The sequence below is a fragment of the Drosophila albomicans genome, chromosome 3 (genome assembly GCF_009650485.2).
Source record: "Drosophila albomicans strain 15112-1751.03 chromosome 3, ASM965048v2, whole genome shotgun sequence".
Lineage (NCBI taxonomy): Eukaryota > Metazoa > Arthropoda > Insecta > Diptera > Drosophilidae > Drosophila > Drosophila albomicans.
In genome coordinates this window covers 35,048,062-35,061,457 of record NC_047629.2, presented here as the reverse complement: position 1 = coordinate 35,061,457, position 13,396 = coordinate 35,048,062, and the positions used below count along the sequence as shown (strand labels likewise).

The 13,396-nt window shown below is 39.4% G+C and overlaps 1 protein-coding gene across 2 annotated transcripts; it reads left to right on the top strand.

The window, feature by feature from the left end:
* Positions 1-7,745: 7,745 nt before the first annotated feature.
* LOC117567263 (transcription factor SPT20 homolog) lies at positions 7,746-12,864 on the top strand. Of its 2 annotated transcripts, XM_052004838.1 has the most exons (5): positions 7,746-7,919; positions 8,582-8,754; positions 9,648-10,286; positions 10,342-10,493; positions 10,553-12,864. In XM_052004838.1, the coding sequence occupies exons 3-5, from the start codon at positions 9,704-9,706 to the stop codon at positions 11,480-11,482; spliced, it is 1,665 nt and encodes a 554-aa protein (XP_051860798.1). In that variant the 5' UTR covers positions 7,746-7,919; positions 8,582-8,754; positions 9,648-9,703; the 3' UTR covers positions 11,483-12,864. The 2 variants fall into 2 exon arrangements, with proteins under 2 accessions (XP_051860798.1, XP_034103013.1); XM_034247122.2 differs by lacking the exon at positions 8,582-8,754.
* Positions 12,865-13,396: the final 532 nt, after the last annotated feature.

Here is a 13,396-nt window from a genome sequence, read left to right as displayed (position 1 = left end):
TGTGAGAAGGAATGAAATTTTATTTATTTTAATTGAAATGAAATTTATTTTATGCACATTTTATTCAAGCTGCAGCCAAAAGGGATGCAATTTCTATATACCACATGGATTATTCATACATATACAACACACACACATGCACACACACACACACATGCACATGTGTGCTGGAAAATTTGTTATATAGAAAATGCAACTAAAATGTTTGCAGGCTTTTTGCGTGTTTTATGCCCAGTCTGTCTGGCCACCGCCGACCTCCCCCCGGATGCCCGCTCATGCCGCCACTCGAGACTGTCTGCCCCCAGCTGCAGTTGCATGCCACAACAACAACAACAGCAGCAGCAGCAGCAGCAATAACAACGATAACAGCAACGTTGAACATTTTGTTTTTAGTTGCATTGCAGTCTGGCAAAAATTTTGCCATTTGATTGCCGCCTTTTTGTGTAGAGTTTGTTGCAACTTGCTGTTGTTGTTGTTGTTGCCTGCTGCTGTTGCAGTTAGGTGTTGCACACACACTGACGCACATGTGGCATGCAGCATGCAGAAAAACGCATGTAGCTGCATTTTGCGCACTCTCACACAGCAAGAGAGACCACTCACACACACACACACACACAGCCTTAGGGTGTTATGTGCACACGTATTTATATAGAATATAGAAAATCATTTTTTATATATAATAGTCTTTGTATGTATATAAATAAATAAGCCTATACTTGCACACATCTATATCTATATATTTGTATATATATATAATATAATCTGTGCATCAGCTGCAGCTGTTATTTTATTATTTTTGCACATACAGTTTTCTTCGTTTTTTCACAGACCCGCCCCCCCACACCGCCTTTGAGCCCACTTTTTAGTTTGATTTGCATCAGCTAAAAATATAATCATAGCCGTTGACTTGCAGTACAGTTGTGTGCAAAACATTTGCAAACAATTTGCAGCTGAATGCTTTTTTCCTCCTCGATGTTAATGCATAGAAAAATCGAGAAACTATCGTCGGACTTTTGTCATAGCAAAATAATAATTATAATTTAGTTTTGTATAGCAAAATTAAAGTATAAGTTATTAAAAATCTATAATATTAACATACAATTTTAAGTACAGTTTTAATATTAAAAAAATATATTTATTTAAACGATAACTTCTTCTACCTCTTTATCTATTTTACTTCAGTCGTGAACATTTTTAAATAACTAAGAAAAGTTTCTCTATTTTAAATGTGTACAAAAAAAAACTTACCTATCTCTACATAAACAACTATTCTTAAAGAAATTCACTTTTATTTGCAAGGTAAATACATTTACAAATTTCATGAAAACAAAACAAAAATTTAAGGAAAAACTTTTAAATGAAACTCAAGCTTAAATATAGGCCTTCGGCTCAACATGTATTTTATAAATTCAGCTGTTATGTACCGTAGAATAGAAAATGTACAAATTTTTGGCACAACGTATCAAATGTTTTAACTAGAAACGAGGAGAGAATGGGAAGGGAGAGTTTGAAGCGCGCACACTACAACACACACACACACACACACACACACACACACACACTGATACATTCACACACAGTTGCAGTGGACACACGTGCCCCTCTAAACAAACACTCCACGCTCACACTCTCTCCAAAAACAGTCACCTCTCCGCACACACACTCACACCACCTTTTAACACATGCACACACAATCGCAACACCTCTTCACACACACACACACACACACACACACAGAGTCGCACTCACACACACTTCTGACTTTTGTGGGCGTTTTGTTTAGAATTTTAGATTTTAGCGCGTTTTAGAATTTTATGAATGAAATTTTTGGCGCAGACAAACTGCAACGCTGCGTCCACTCCTCTTCCCCCTCCCCTTCCCCACCCCTTTCCTCGCTCTGCTTCCCTTCTGGCAGAGAGTCACTTTTAGTTTTTCGGTTAGTTTTCGGTGCCCATTTTTGTGGAGGCAGCCTTGTGGGTGTTTTATATTTTTTTACGACTCGCTCGCTTCGACCTTGGCCACTGCCATTGCTATTGCTCTGGCTAGTGGATTGCCGTTGGGCTCAGATCGGACTCCAACTCCAACTCCAACTCTAGTAGTTCCAGGACTCGGTCTCCAGCTTGTTCTTGTTTAGATTTTGTGCCCACATCGTGTTGCAGTTGCAGTTTGTGTTTTTGTCCCGTTGTGTTGGTCCATTTTTGCAGTGACCCTTGTTGCACTTGGCACAAATATCTAAATGCTGCCTCGACACAATTTAAAGATTTTTACGTTAAAGTTTGTTTTACCAAATAGTTTTCAATAGTTTGACTATTCACGAGGCATCTAAGCAAGTAGTGAAATTATAGAAAAACGTTTTAGTTTGTGAATACGATATTTTGAAAATATTTTAAAAAGAAAACACTTTCTTATTATTGAATATTGGATTACTTAGCATGTGCTCAAAAAAAATATATAGGATAGGTGTTGTTTTTAGCTGAGATGATAATCGAAAAAAAAGCTTACGCTGGTTACTTTTGTGTTAGGGAAGTTTTTAAACAAGTTATTTAAATTAATAAATGAAAACTAAAAAGAATAAAGAATGAAAATATTAAAAACTATACAAAACTTTACAAAACATGTGATGAAGTCACGCTATTGTAATATTTCTTTTCCTGCGAGAACCCTAAGTTAAATCTATGATCCTTTTATATATATATGTATATGTATACGTTTAATATCCGAAATTTAGTTGTTTTTTTATAAGAAATAATTTCTTAATCTGTCAATAGAGAAGCAGAAAACATGTTTACAATAATCACTGCAATTTAAATTAATATATTTAAGACTATATCAGATTTAGTTTTAATAAAATAAAATAATGTATATACAAATTAATTGGGCTGGAATGTATGCTACATGCTATGCTATGCTCAGCAAACGAAGGCTGCAGAACTTGGGGCCAAATGACTTTATTAGAAATTGCGAAAGACTTTAGGCTGATGCAAATATGTGAAAATGTTGTGGTCAGTACTAAAAATAAATCAATTTTTGAATTTAATTACACGGCAGTGTGGGTGAATGTGCATATGTGTAAGAGACCACATATAGTACATATGGACAGTACATAACCGCAATCAAAGCAGCAGCCACCACGTCCACTTTCCCCCTCTTCGATCAATGCATTTACTAACGCTTTACGCTTCGATTCAATATGTTATGTACATGAAGTCCACACACACATACAGCCTCGCACGTATGGTGATATGTGTATGTGTTCGTTTTAATGAGTTTGCTAGATTTGGATACACATACAAATACAACAAAAATAACTGCGAGCAGCTAATAAAAATGTGTAGTGAAAAAAACTGTTGCATTGCCGGCGCGCGCTGTAAATTGACAACGGACAACGGACCAAAGGCAAAGCCAAAGTCAAAGCTCAAAACGCACTTGCTGAAATTGAGAGAGTGTATGTGAGTGCACGAGTCAAGTCGAGAGAGTGCCTGATATAGAGAGACAGAGCGCGCGGTAAAGAGCGAACGTAGTTGTAAATATTGAACGAAACAACACGAGCCGAGCCGAATTCAAAACCGAAGCCGAAGCCGAGCCGAACCTGAAGCCGTTGTCGAAGCCGAGGCATTCGCAACAAACACAAAAGCGAAAGCGAGCAGTGCGTGACTTTCAACGCTCTCGCTCTCTCTCTTTCTGTCTCTCTAGTTATCTATCTATTTGTATGCGTGTGTATAGGCAATGGAAGTTTAAAGAGTTCACAGCAGCATAGCATCCGCCCCCATTCGACTACTCGTCCCGCTCCCTCCCCTTCTTTTTCGTCTCGTCGTCACCAAACTCTACTCAATTTTAGGCGCCCGGTCATCGGCCCAACAAGCCGGCCGGTTGGCATCACATCGCACAACGCACTGGACACACTTTCAATCAGTTTACGTTAAAACGTCAGCAGCGACACTACGTCACGTCGCTGCATTGTGTTTTGTGCATTCGCATAGCGCCTCCGTCTCTGCATTCTGTCTCTCTCCTTCTCACACTCACTCTCGCTAACTCACACACACACACATACTAATAACACTTGCCGTGTGCTCGCCTCGAAACTACGACGCGTTTTTACTTTCACGCGGTCAATTCAAATTTCGGCGGGCAACTCAACAGTTCGCAGTGCAATTCAACAGTTCGATTTGTAGTCGAATCCGTCGCCTCATTAAAGAACATTTTTGTTAATTATGTGCTTGATATAATTTAATTGCTGAGTTTCCCTTTAAAACAGGTAAGTGTACTTAAAGACTGTTTTTTTTTAATTTCAGATTCTTATAGCATCCGAAAAGTATGCTATATTTTTTTGTAATTTGTTTTACCCGCAATACAGAATACAGAATAAATAATAGAAAATTACAAAATAAATAAATAAATTGAATTTTTAACTTAATACAGTCTTATACTTAGACAAAATAACAAATTGAATGGCACCTTTAAATCCTTTATATATTTAGTGCCCATATTAACCAATATATTCGCTTGTTAATCAAAGCGTTTAATATACATATTTATTTTTATGACTTTTGGTGAATGTCTCTTAATAGTTATGTTTTATTCCTTGGAGATTCTTCTTAAGATTTGTACTTCATGAATTCTTATCTTTTGCCAAATGCACCTTAAAATATTATTTTATAGTTTCTACAAAAATAATTCAAAATAATAATAATAATATATTATTATAATAACAATAATTATTATAATAATAATAATATAATATATTATTATTTTGCATTCTTATTATTTGTGTAGAAAATTGAATTATTCAATACATACAATTTTAATCATCATAATTCAAAATTGTTTTTGCAATATCCTGAACAGTCTGTTATTGTAAATTTTTAATAATTTTGCGAGGACAAGAATTTAAGTTTAAAGTATCCTAATATTTTGATTTCAACTAATTTTCTTTTTACACTTATAATGTGTCTCGCAAAATATTTTGGTAAATTTATTTCAGTTTAAATATTTTTGATAAAATGTTACAAAACCTTGAATTCAAAGTTCAAAGTTTTAATTAAATAAAAGAGAAGGAATGCTCTCATAACAATCAAATATTTATATACCTGAATCTAGTAAAAAAGTTATTTTCAATTTTTATTAGTTGTTCGGTTTTTAGCAATAAATATCAAAAAAAGAAAGTATGAGTCAAAAATAGTAAAATGTTGTGTAGCTTTAAATAGTGTTGAAATGCACTTCAAACGGAAATAAATAATCAAGTAATTAATGCGTGCACATTACGCATACGCCCCCTTGCTCGGTCAAAATGCAAGTGTGTCGCTGCCGTCGCTGCTGTCGCTGTGTGTGTGACCGCGTTTCCGGCTGCTACCAAAAGCAGTACATGCGTGTGTCTCTGACTCGCTGTGTGTGTATGTGTGTGTGTATGTGAGTGTTTGCCTGAGTGCATTTCGCAGACGGGTCATGGCCACGGCCACGGCAACGACCATTGGCTTTTCGGTTTCTGCTGCTGCTGTTGCTGCTGCCATGCCGTGTGGCAGAATTTCACTTTCATGCCACAACAGAGCACACACACAGAGCAGAGAAAAGCAGAGCAGAGACCGAGGCTGAGGCTGAGGCCGGGATAAACAACGCGAGACTTGCACTCAGCCTCATTTTCGTCTTGCCAAACGGCAAATGGTGGCATGCAGCATGCAGCATGCACCCCCAAGTGGCACCCACTTGACGCTAGCTGCAGCAGCAGCATCCACTTGTAACACATTCCCATGCACACCGACTGTGTGTGTTGCAAGTTGGCTTGGGGGTGGGAGGGGCGAGGGTGTGGCATGTTGACCAGCCCGCGGCAGCAACACCGGCACAGGCGCGACTTGGTTCGCTGCTCACGACGATGACGATGATGACGCAATGCAGCCCACACACACACACACACACACATATACATACAAGCAGGCACATGCAGATTGAGTGAGTGTGTACGGGAGAGTTGCAACGTGCCATTTCCTCAACCACAGGACGTTGCACGTTGTCGACGCTCTCACAGCTCTAGGCAAAAGTCGTGTGCTCGGTTCTTACTCGATGCCGACTGCAGTGCTCCCCTTATCTGCCCCCTCCTCCTCCTCAGTCCCTTCCCCCTGCTAAGCTCAACCCTTGCTGAGTGCATTTACCTCGACGTGGCACTGGGTGCAGATGTGCCCCAGGGGGTGGCACGATTGCCAGCACTGCCGTTTGCTTTATGGCAAACAGAGTTCAGTTAACAGCGTCGCGTCGTGTGCGTGGCCTGATTTCGTCGATTGGCCTTGTGCATGCCCCGTATATATATGGCATGCCATGCGATATTTCAGTGTCAGCAGGCGGCAGCATCTTTGTTGTTGCCACAGACACAGCCATAGCTGCCCCCCAAAACTTCCATGGCTGCCTCCTCACGATGTGCCTGCATTTCTCTCATATGCAAATCCGTCGGCATTCCTGTTATGTGTGTTTGTTTATGTGTGGCCAGTGAACCCATCTGCCTCAAAAGTGGCATGCAAATTTGGTGGCTGTGCGAGGATTCAACTCATTCGTGACCCACATCCTGAAAGATCCTTATCTTAATCAGGTAAACAAATAGTTGTGGGTAATTATTTAGAAAAAACCATAAAATATATTCTATATTTATAATAAAATACTTATAATAAAATAATATATAAAAGAAAAACGGAAAATCTTTCATATAATGAATAACAAATTATTTCTTACAAGTTACACAGTTCATAACTCATTTGCTCCCGGTCCAAGTCTAAAGTTTCTCTGCTTCTTCACACACGTCCCTTCCAATTTACGATAACCCCGACGGCAGACACACTTGGGATTATAGCAGAAATCTTCAGCAGGGCAACTTATACCAGCTGGACATTTAATCAACAGACAGCTAACTTCCTCATTGTCAGCACAAGAAACGCCAACAACTTCATAGTTGACTGTAATTTAGGCGATTACCAAAAGTTCTAATTAAAATATTATATTATTCACCATTTTCCGACAAAGTCAGAAACACAAAACCTAGAAATCCGAGAGATAATAATAAACTAGCACACATGACAATATTAAATAGTAAACTAAAACAAGGAACTATTTAAATTGCTTAATAAACAGTATGTGGAAACAAATGATTATTAGCATAAAATTAATATTTAGTTCCACTTAGAAAAACAGTGAAAATGTAATAAATGTGGACAAGTGAATTCTACAAAAATTTTAAAATATAACTATATACATATATATTTTTAAATCAACATCAATTTTTACTTACTATTTAGTAGATATTACTATTTAGTAGATAATATATTTTATATCCTGCCTATAAAATTCCAACTTAACGTATAGCACACTTACCGGCAGTACTTAAGTCTCGCTGGCCATATTGCACTTTTATAATTAATTAATTAAGGATTGTAATCAATTTATATTTATTTCTACAACTAATTGTTGTCATGTTTGTTTGTTGTTGCTACCAAATTGTAATTGAAAGACAACAACAAGTAAACACCATTGACTTTTGCCATACGAACTACTTTAAGAGAGCGACGTCAACGCTGTCGGTTTTTGCTCTCAGTGTTTTGCGCTCTCGTCCCTAGCTCACATATACACGCACCCACTTGCATACATATATTGCCGGCACGAAGCTTTTGTCTCGTGCCAGTCGCACACACACACACACGCGGCTCACTGGAGAGAAGTTGGGAGTGAATAAACGAGATGGCGGCGGGTCAGTAGCAAACTAACGCCACACGCCGCTAGGTGGCCCTGTCGTGAGTGCGGCAACCGACACAGACATAGAGACGACGCATGTGGATGGGGGCTGCAGGCTGCATATGGAGGAGGCGCATTTAAGTAGACTGCACCAGTCGCAGTCGCAGTTGCAGTCGCCGTCGCAGCGACGACGTTAGCGCAGACATTGCAAAGTTAGTTTGAGGCGCCTTCATACGTTCTACTCACTTGCCCGGCCTAGCCACGAAAACAATACAAACATTTTTTGTATTTTCTTTTCCTTTTTTTTTATTCGCGGGCATCTCCTTCTGAATCACAATATGGCGTGTGTGTATGTGTGTGTACTTGCGAATACGTGGTGACAACGCAAAGGGAAAATAAAGAAGTACAAAAAACATAAATCAAAATACACTGCAAAAACGATTGCACTTTCACACACTGCTGCTACTGCCCAGCCGATTGGCAGCGGCGTCGGCGTCGAAGTCAGCGTCAGGTTTTCTTTGTGAACGAAGAGCGCGCCTTTCTCAGTTCGCCATTTATTGTGTCACGCTTTCGCGAAAAAATAAATAAAAATGGAAATACAAAAATATGACTTCCGAGTGAAAGTCCATTTTTCAATAGCTTAAAAAGATGTCGTCAATTCTTATAAATTCGCGACAGCTGCCCAAATGTGTGGTGTACTTCGTGTGTGTGTGAGGTTGTGCATGTGATTGTATTTGTATTGCTCTCTCTCAATTAAAAGCGACACTAATTTGCGTACTTAGTGAAAATCGATATGTGGCTGAAACTTGACATTCACGCTACACTTTTGCACAGCATTTCTTTTCGATTGACAATAACTTTATTATGATAATAGATAAACAGACTGCTGGCTATTTTTTGCCATTTATGCAAGTTATTGTTACAAAATGACGCACATACACGATTACAGGACAACCCTAACCTAATCTCAATGTTGCCGACATACTAAAAGCAAACAGACGCACAGTGGTGCGGTGTGGACAAACTAAAGTGAATACTTATGCAATGGTAAAATTTAAAATAATAAAATTTAGTGTTTAATATAGAATTTCCAATTAATTAATTAATATATTTTTATATTAATAATTACAACACAATGGCAATTGTGTACACCTGATACAATCGTTCGCTCCTTAAAGAATGATGTTTAAGTCACTGTGCATACTCGCGGACTAACTGTAGTTTGTGCTCGTGTCTTTCTCGTATTGAGCGCAGGTTTGCCGCTCTTTTTTTTTGTTGCTGCTCACGCGACCGGCATATACATGTGTAGATGTGTGCGTGTCAATGCGTCAATATGTGTGCGTGTGCTTGTGAGAGTGTGTGTGTGTATAGGTGCGCGTTTTGGGCAGTCAAAATAATAACAGCGGCTTCGTTTTCACTTTTCATTGAAGAGACGAATTGGCCTAACCTTAAAGTGTCTATATTATTCGATGATGCGAGTATTACCGCATGGCAGTTGCTGAAATTTGCATTAAGATAGCATGATGAAGCTTCAACAAATATGTTAGAAAATAACTACCCACTTTTTGTTGATTTCTTTAAGATATAGACAAATACGAATGGTGAATAAGCTGTAAATTTCATATTAAACTATCCTTGAATTTAGTTCCGGTACCCATAGGATTAAAGGGTATTTACGAGTATTATAGGAAAGGTATTATATTATAGGAAATGGATGAAAAGATGCCGGTCTATCCATCTATCCGTATAGAGAACTAAATCTCATAGACTATAGGCTTTATAGGATAGATATTCCTTTTTTTTAAATTTTGTTACCCCCAAATCTAAAAAGCAAACAAAAGATTAAAAATAGAAAAACTTGTTTTATTCAAAATAGTTTTCAATTTTAATAAAACTTGTAAAATACATTTTCTAACTATTTTTATGTATTCTACTTCCAGTTGCTTCGCACTCAACATACAATTGAACGTGAACGAAACCCCGCAATTAACACACAATGAATTTCACACCGTTTGGGAACAGTTTTCCGGGCCTGCCGCAGTTTACCACAACGACGGCGCCGCTGGTGTCGACGGTAACTGCCGCTGTCACCGTGACCGATGCCGATGTGACTGCGGCGGCCAATCAGCAGCAACAGCAACAGGAGCCCGGCGGCAGCAATCGCTATCAGCAACACCAGCAACAGCAGCAACAACAACAACAACAGCAGCAGCAGGTGACGCCGGGCGTGGCAATGGCGCACTTCAGTCAACCGAGCATGAGCAGTGCACAGAGCAGCAGCAGTGGAGGTGGCAATAAGTTTCGCAGCGGGCAAGATGAAGTGCTGCAAGGTGATAAATACAATGGACACTTGGTGGCAACAGCCACGCAGCAACAACAACAGCAACAGCAATATGCAACTGTTTATGCGCCCAGTGCGACGGCAACGTCAGCGGATGCATTGCAAGCAAGCACCTCGGGTCAGCAACAGCAGCAGCAACAACAACAACAGCAGCAGCAACAACAGTTGCAGCATCAACAAGTGGTGGCGCCGCAAGAACTGACACAGGATCTTTGCAATGCGATACTGCAACAACAAGGTGAGTGCAACAAACAAGCACATAAGATTAAATCAACATCTTGATGTCTTCACAGTGCTACAGAATACCTCCTGGCAGACAATCACGCCGGGAACCACAGTCGCCGACTACCTCTCGCATCTTCCAGCCAACACGTTACCACTCTCGCTGCACCACTTTCTCAAGTACTCCGCGGAGACGATCAAGAAGGAGAATCAACAGAATGTGGTAAGCTTCAAGCTGTTACTCGATGAACTAGCTGACTTACTTGTTGCTGCTATTTACAGGTGCTGCAGGTGCAGACGGGACCAGGAGCAGCCATTGGCATCAATACCATTGGCACAACCACAACCATAAGCATACCTCAGCAGGAGCAACTGTCACTGCAGCAGCAACAGCCACAGCAGCAACAACAACAGCAGCAACAACAACAGCAGCAGCAACAGCAGCAACCTCAAGCAACATTGCAGCTGCAGACGCAAACGGCTGTGGCAAGCAGCTCGACAGCTGTAAGTGGCACCAAAAAGAAGAAGCGCAAAAAACGCTCCAAGGATCGCAAGCCCAAACTGCGTCCCGGCGAGATACGCATGAGCACAGCACTCGATGGCAGTCCGCTCTACATGTGTCCTGAATGTCATGTGGCATATCCCGAACCGGAGTTACTTGAAGTGCATCTGGTGGGGCACAATCTGGAGCGACGCTATGTCTGCGACATTTGTCAGGCATCGTTGAAACGTAAGGATCATCTAACGCGACACAAGCAATCGCACAATCCTGAACGTCCATACATCTGCACCGTCTGCCTAAAGGCCTTCAAGCGCAAAGAGCAGCTGAGCCTGCACTTTGTCATCCACTCAGGCGAGAAGCGGCATCAGTGCCAGGAGTGCGGTAAAGGCTTTTACCGGAAGGATCATCTGCGCAAGCACACCCGCTCTCACATTGCCAGACGCGTCAAGGCCGAGCTCAATAGTCATGTGCGACGCGAGAATGGCACCAGCATGTTGCAACCCGTGGTTACTGCTGCCACAACGGCTGCCGTGCAGCATGCGAATCAACAACAGCTGCAGATACAACAGCAACAGCAGCAGCAACAACAACAACAACAACAGCAGCAACATCACATCGTTGTCAGTCAGCAACAACAGCAGCAGCAACAACAACAACAGCAGCAACAACAAGCAACTGGCCAGCAGCAACAGCAGCAAATGATAAATTAGCCAAATGATTTTTGTAAAGTCAGTTAAAGCAAAATTCCAAATCACAACCAAATCTCCCCGGAAACCTTTCGAAATGCCCTGTGGCAAGCAACAATTGTTGTTCAAAATTACGTTTTTGGCTCAAAAATCCAAGCTTTCGGCCCACATCATTTAATTGACTCCAACAAATCGGATATAAGAATATCGTATGCGTACATCGTATACGGTATTCAACAATGCAATATAAAAGGCTTTTTGAAGACTCCCACTGTAGTCTTTGCTGAGCTCTGTACAGCAGTTCCTAGACGAACATCGAATATCGTTTACGATATTCAGCGATGCAATCACTGCATTTCGAAGACTCCTATCGGAGTTTCTCCGTCGATGCTGTACAACTATTTCTTAGAGAATATCTCACTGCAATAGTAAAATCTTACCTGGGCCTTCTCCCAGAGGCGCCTCGAATAACAAAGTTCATCTTAACTGTACTTCAAGGCTAATGTCAAATATCACATACGATATTCAGCGTTGTAATAGTAAATACTTATAGGGAAGAATCCACAAAGTTTCCCGTTGACACTGTACAATTATTCCTAAGCGAACATTGAATATCGTTTACGGTATTCAGAAATGCAATAGCAAATATTATTAGGGTTCTCCTCGACGAGATCTCCTTCACTAACGTACAAGTATTCCTAAGCAGCAACGTGACACAAACTTAGACGTACAAGTGCTAGACAGCTGGGACCATAAACTTTATTTACTTCCAACTAAAGCATAATCCTAAATTTAGCATACTTTTGTCCAAGCCCTTTTCATTAGTGATTGATAAATGGTTATCTCCTATTGAAAATATAATTTTTTATATATACCACTTATGTAAGTACGAACAGTGATAATATTATAATTATCGGATAGTGTGACATCGAACATTTCTCAGAACCAAGCTTAATCGTAAACTTAAGTTTCACAGTTTTAATGATTATGCAAGCAAAGAACTGCTTCCATTTGAATTTACTAACAAAATTTAGTTATATTTTTATCTGTTTTAATTTATATGATTGTAAAACTCGGAAGTTAGGTCCCAGATTACCGATCTGTTAAGTCATCGGCACATTATCCACAAAGTACTTTAAGACAAGAAAGAAATTATAATTTTATATGCGATTCGCGTATTTTAGTGAAATGTATTTTTGTATAAAACGAATTCTACGTATATGTAAATGATACGAACAACGGTGTAAATGCAGTAAACTATTTATGTACTCGTAATACCTAAACAAAGCGCAATCTAGATATGTAAGTACGAATTTAGATACTATGAATGTACTTCAACTTTTGATAACACCGATTAAAAAATTTGTAAATACACCCCATCCTCATATTTAATTAGCTACATAATATATAGATGCTCTGAATAAGAGTAATCAAAGGTAAAGTATAGAAAATATTTTTAATACAGTCATGTTTGAGTCTGATAAACAGTTTGATGACGTTTTAGGTTTATGTTTATGCACCATTTATTTTATTCAATCAAGTAATCAATATCATTATGACGTAATTATAATTAATTATTCATATATGTAAATGTATGTAATTCATGTGTTTTTATAATGATGTAGGTATTGTATGCAATATTTATGTTTATTATATCGTATTTACGTGCTGTTCTCTTATATTCTGCATATGCTCCATGCACGCGTATGCTTACATTTAAGTTATAACAAAATACGCGATAGTTTTCAGTTTAAATTGTAAATTATTAGAAATTCATATATGGAACTGCAGGGTAGGACAGCAGGGGAACTGGGTTGGGAAAGATCAGTAACGCGGCAAACGATATAACTACTAAATCGCAGGAGGAGGTAAGCGGATTTGAGATGTCGTCTCAAATCGCGCCGATTTCTAATTCTAACGAACTTTTTCTTAATTTAA